Source organism: Macaca thibetana, chromosome 19 (assembly GCF_024542745.1).
Source record: "Macaca thibetana thibetana isolate TM-01 chromosome 19, ASM2454274v1, whole genome shotgun sequence".
In the NCBI taxonomy this organism is placed as follows: Eukaryota; Metazoa; Chordata; class Mammalia; order Primates; family Cercopithecidae; genus Macaca; species Macaca thibetana.
The window spans coordinates 30,330,178-30,335,746 of NC_065596.1; the positions used below are offsets into that span (position 1 = coordinate 30,330,178).

The following is a 5,569-nucleotide window of genomic DNA, read 5'->3' on the forward strand; positions in this document are numbered from 1 at the left end:
GGAGACTGGAGGGGCAGGGACCCCACCCAGGCCACCCTCCTGAGAACCAGCGGAACTGGTGCAGGGTTTTCGGTTGGTGTTTGGATTGCCGTTTGAAGCCATCATGCTGGTGGACTTGTGAAGGGTTGGGGAGAGTGGGGAGCGCGGAGAGGGGGGAGCGCGGAGACAGGGAGCGCGGAGAGGGGGAGCGCGGCCCGGAGAGCGCAGAGAGGGGGGAGCGCGGAGAGCGGGGAGCGCGGAGAGGGGGGAGCGCGGAGACAGGGAGCGCGGAGAGGGTGGAGCGCGGAGAGGGGGAGCGCGGCCCGGAGAGCGCGGAGAGCAGGGAGCGCGGAGAGGGGGGAGCGCGGAGAGGGGGGAGCAGGGTGCCTGCATTCCCAGGAGGTCTGGCCAGGTGGGGTCGGGGCGGGGTGGGCTCTGGACAGAGTTAGGGTGGCGGCGCCAGGTTTGGGTGCGGGAGAGAAGGGAGCAAAGAATCTGGGCTCAAACCGAGGCGGTTTATTGGGAGCCGGACAGTCAGGATGAGGAGTGAATGAGGAGCTGAGGCTGGGTGCCAGTAAGGGAGGGCCAGCGGGAAGGGGACAGTGAGGTCACAGGCCCTCTGGGAGCTTGAGGGAGGGAGGAGGGGATGAAGCGAGGTGGGGACACATCCCGGAGCTCACCCTCTCCTGTCCTGCAGGAGGTGGACATCTACACCGTCAAGGTGGAAGACCTGACGTTCACCTCCCCGTTCTGCCTGCAAGTGAAGCGGAATGACTACGTGCACGCCCTGGTGGCCTACTTCAACATCGAGTTCACGCGCTGCCACAAGAGGACGGGCTTCTCCACCAGTGAGGCGGGGCCCGCAGGGCTGGGGGCTGCTCCTGAGCCAGGGCCGAGGGGCACCCACATAGCGGAGGGGGTGACAGAAACGGGCAGAGGGAGCCATGGGGACATGTGTGTTCCAGCGTGAGCTCTGCCATGTAGCAGTCACGTGGCCTTGGGCAAGTGACCTGAGTGTGCAGTGCCTCAGTTTCCTCATCCACAAAAGCCTGACACGGTCCCTGTCTCCAAAGCTGAATGACAGGGAGGTGACTCACGGACAGCAGTCCCGTCAGCTGTCAGGGGGGTGGACATTCCAACAGAGGGAACACAAGACTGGGGCCAGGGCAGCAGGCCAAGGCCAGCTGACCCGCCTGCGCCCCCAGGCCCTGAGTCCCCGTACACGCACTGGAAGCAGACAGTGTTCTACATGGAGGACTACCTGACCGTGAAGACGGGCGAGGAGATCTTCGGCACCATCGGCATGCGGCCCAATGCCAAGAACAACGTGAGGCTCTGGGCAGCTGGGCAGGAGGGTGGCAGCCGGGGTGGGGAGCATGGATAGGGGCAGTGGTAGGGGGGAATGGTGGCAGCGTAGGGGATGGGGGTAGCTGGGGCGGATGGGGGCAGCTGGCAGGGGTGAGTGCCTCTGCCTGTTCCCGGGTCCCTGAGCCCCTCAGCCCCACGCCTGTCTACACAGCAGATTTCTTAGCATTTACTGGAAGATGGGCCTGGGGACCCAGGCCAAAGCCCTGTCCTCCTGGTGCTTCCAGTCTACACAAGGGGATCAGTGACATGGTGATGCCAGTGGGAGGTGACCTCTGTCAGGCTGGGAGCAGGGCAGACAGGTGTTGGCGTGGGTGAGCTCCAGGGCAAGAGGCGGCCCCGGTAGAGCGCACAGGGTTTGCTAGCCCAGGTGGGAGGCATGAGAGGAGGAGAAAGGCAGCTTTTTGTTTTCCACTCCCCCTTTTTCCTCCTGAGCACCTGGTAGGAGCTGCCATCACCTGAGATCAGGGGGTTTCCAGGGGAGCTGGGGGGGCTTCTGGGAGAGAGGGTCTTGGCAGAGAGGTCCAGTGTGGCGGGTTTGAGCAGGCAGGAGGATGGAAGGCCGGGAGCCTGGAGTCACCGGGAGTGGTGTGGGCTGGAAGAGTGAGTCCCGGCCCATGGGTGGGAGGGTGGGTGGCACTCAGGGCAGTCATGGAATGTGGGCCCCGGGACACCCTCGAGCCCGTGACAGCAGCAGTTGTCAGCTGGGCAGTTTCAGTGCCCCCCACCCCCGACAGAGGACGTTCGTCACCATCTGTGGAAACATTTGTGGTTGTCACTCTGGAGAAGGGGTGCTCCTGGCATCTGGTATGTAGGGGCCAGGGGCTGGTAAACGTCCTACAACCACAGGACCACCCCCTGCAAAGACTCCTGTAGCCCCTGGGGCCATGGCGCTAGCTGGGAAACAGATACTGGAGAGGGAGGAGGAGTCCTCGGGGCTGTTGGCAACTTGATCCCCTCTTCCTGTGCTGGAGGGTATGGGGGGCCTTCCGGAAGCCTGGGAGAAGTGGAGACAGAGGCTGGAGCACTGCGTTTCACTGGAACGTTTGCCTGAGCAGAAGTGGGCTTGGGAGAGCTTTTCTGATTTATGAAAGAAGCAATCACTGCGTTGCTGATGGGGAACGTCTTGATGGAGAAATCCAAGGGCAAGGGATAGCAGCCAGGCTCTGCTCCTGAGTGAACCTAGTGGGCTTGAGGGTGTCCACGTGGCGCTGTCCCTTGACAGAGTCAGGACAGCTGCTAGGGTGGGACCAGCAGTTGGGGTCTGCAGTGTGGAGATGGGCAGGAAGCTGGAGCCCAGTGCATGGCCTGCCTGCACCCCCCTGCCACCACCTCCTGGTGGGTTCCGCCCTCATGCCCGCCCTCTCCCCACAGCGGGACCTGGACTTCACCATCGACCTGGACTTCAAGGGCCAGCTGTGCGAGCTGTCCTGCTCCACTGACTACCGGATGCGCTGAGGCCCGGCTCTCCCGCCCTGCACGGGCCCAGGGGCTGAGCGTTCCTAGGCGGTTTCGGGGCTCCCCCTTCCTCTCCCTTCTTCCCACAGAAGGGGGTTTTAGGGGCCTGGGCTGGGGGGATGGGGAGGGCACATCGTGACTGTGTTTTTCATAACTTATGTTTTTATATGGTTGCATTTACGCCAATAAATCCTCAGCTGGGGTCTGGTTCCATTTCCTGGGGGCAAAGGAGGTTTGGGGTTTCCTTCGCAGGTGCTGAGGTGCCAGCCTGAGCAGTGGGGGGACCGGCCTTGGAGCCTGCTGGTGGCTGCCATTCTGTGGATCTGCATCTCCCCTCCCCTGTCGCTAGGCCTCTGGCTCCCCTCCACGGCTCTCTCTCAGGGTCTCTCCCCTCCGGCTTCCCTCCCCTCCACGGCTCTCTCAGGCTCCCTCCCATCCACAGCTGTCTCTCAGGGTCTTTGTCCCACTCTTCATCCCCTCCTGGGTCTGCGCCCCTCCCCTCTGCGGTGCCCCTGTGTCCTCCTGCCTGGTGGGGGATGGGGTTGGCGTTCCAGCACAGCCAGCCCTCAAGTTTCCCAGAACAGTCTCCCCACCTTCCCCCAACACTCACATTGTACCTCTCTGGCTGTTTTTTCCTGTTTGGGTCCCTCCAAGGCCCAACTGTGCCCAGCCCTCTGCAGCCGGGGACACTGAGTGGGTTGGGGGTGTATGTTGGGGAGGATAGAATTTCTTGTGGGGGTGTGGCCCTGCTTCCTCCCCTAGCATGGCTTGGGGCTTAGGGCTGGGGACTTGCCCTCCATGGAGGTCAGTGGGAGTTGCAGCTCAAAGGTGGCAGGGCCTACCCATCTTAACAGAGGCGAAGACGAGGCCCCTCTGCCTCTGCTGCAGCCATGGAGTCTGCACCCACCCTTCCACCCTCAGAGCCTGGCCATGGGGTCCTGGGTCCCCACAACACTGTGCACTGGACCTCCACATTGACACAGCCCTGGCTACACCTGCTTCAGTGCATCTGGAGCCCTCACTGGCGGGTGCCTGACACCTTGGCCTTGTTTTCTAACGGAGGGGCGCTCCTTGGCGTGTTTGTGGTCTCCCTCGCTCCACACCCTCCAGGGGGCCGCATGCGCACTCGTCCTGCATTGCCTGGCCCCCCGAGGTTCCAGGGTCTCTAAACAGCTTCCCGACGACTACGGGGTGAGGGTGAGGTCACATCTACAACCGGAGCCAGCGCTTCCCTGCCTCCACCCCTTTTCGTGGAATCCCGCTGCTTAGCTCTACCTGTGGGTGTCATCGGCCCCGCCCCACTTCCCCATGCTTTAAGGTGGATGAGTCTCCACAGACCTCCCAGGGGGATAGACAGCGCTGGTGTGACCTGCACCCCCAGTGAGGGCTCTGGAGCCGCGGTGCGTGAAGCTGGGACCCGAGTTCGAATCCTGCCCCTCTGGTGTGGTGCGGCCTTTTCCCACAGACTTTTGGCCTCAGTGTTCCCCGCCTGGGAAGTGGGGACTGGCCCTGGCTCCTGGCTCCAGAGCCGCACCCAGAGGCGATCAGCCCGGCGCCGGAATGGGGTCGTGTGGCTGCAACTCCAGGCCACGGATCCTGACCCGCCCTGCCCACATCCTCATCCTGCTGTTGCTCCTCGCCTTCTCCGCCCAGGGGACCCGGATACTGCAGCCAGGTGAGAAACCTCGGTGGCAGCAGGGACGGGGCAGGAAGGAGACCGTAAAGGGCGCGCGCCCCCTCCCGGCCGCGGAACGGCCGGGTGATCTGTAAGCGCTCCCCGCTGGTCTTGGAGTGCTTGGGTGCCCACCTCCATCACGCCCCATTTCTCAGTTCGGTTTGAACCCGGTTTTCTCCCACGCTCCCTCTCCAGGCGAGGCCAGCACCAGGTCCCCCAGCACCGCGGGCACGTCTGTTACCTGGGCGTATGCCGGACCCACCGCCTGGCGGAGATCATACAATGGATTCGCTCTGCCTCCACCAAGGAGCCCTCAGGGAAGGCCAGCCGCGAGCCCCAGGACCCCTACAGCTATGGGCGCCGCCGGTGGCGCGAGGCGGAAGCCCGGCTCGGTTCCCAGGACTCCGGCCTGCAGCGAGGGGGCCAGCGCAGTGCCCAGCTCGCTGGGTGACCTCCGGCACGGCTCGTCCCCTCCTCGGCTTCAGTTTGCCTATCCGTATATTGGAGCTTCTACCCCACGTGTCTTCTCCCCTAACTCCAGCCCCTGAAACCGCCTTCCCCAGTCCCTCCCCGGGCTGTGACTAGGTTGGACCCAGGAACACAAGGGACCAGGCTGGACGAAGAACACTGACGCCCAAAGCCGAATAAACGAGAGTTCCGTGTTTCAGTCTCTGCTTCCCTGTACCTATTTCGACCTCTCAGTCGGGGCTGGGTCTCTAATACACCCTTCTCCGTTATCCATGCTGCTTCTCCCTCACGGAAGTCCCACTGTCTACCTTGAATCCAACCCGCTGTAGCGCCTCCTTCTTGCCAACTCAATCCATGCACCTTCCGTGGGTGGTTTTGGTGGGCCCTCCTTACCGCCAAACATCCCTCCTCCCTCCCTGGCGTGAAAGGGCTGAGATTTGCTCCGGCACCCTACGCGCCTGACGTTACAATGCACTTAGGGGTGGGCTGTGGCCTCCCAGGTGAGCCTTGTTCCTCGAAGAGACAGATTAAGAGACAATGCGCCGAGTGAGGAGCCCAGAAACCCGAGTTGCGAACAGCTGCGCAGAATGCGAGCGGCCAAATGGTGGAGAATCTGGCCGGGTA

The 5,569-nt window shown here is 63.1% G+C and overlaps 3 protein-coding genes across 3 annotated transcripts in view; 2 read left to right on the forward strand and 1 right to left on the reverse strand.

Annotated features, from left to right (window-relative positions):
- The window catches only part of PRR12 (proline rich 12), a 104,284-nt gene extending 101,280 nt beyond the window's left edge, over positions 1–3,004 (forward strand). Inside the window, exons 9-11 of the mRNA XM_050771441.1 lie at positions 677–827; positions 1,185–1,306; positions 2,719–3,004. Of these exons, the coding sequence (XP_050627398.1) occupies positions 677–827; positions 1,185–1,306; positions 2,719–2,802 (357 nt within the window). The 3' untranslated portion in view covers positions 2,803–3,004. The remainder of the gene's footprint in view (positions 1–676; positions 828–1,184; positions 1,307–2,718) is intronic.
- The window catches only part of RRAS (RAS related), a 120,075-nt gene that overhangs the window by 52,484 nt on the left and 62,022 nt on the right, over positions 1–5,569 (reverse strand). The window lies entirely within an intron of this gene.
- On the forward strand, positions 3,097–5,144 carry ADM5 (adrenomedullin 5 (putative)). The gene is given in 4 exon segments (XM_050771593.1): positions 3,097–4,459; positions 4,462–4,477; positions 4,673–4,769; positions 4,772–5,144. Coding segments are annotated over 4 exon segments (501 nt in total). The 5' UTR covers positions 3,097–4,362; the 3' UTR covers positions 5,063–5,144.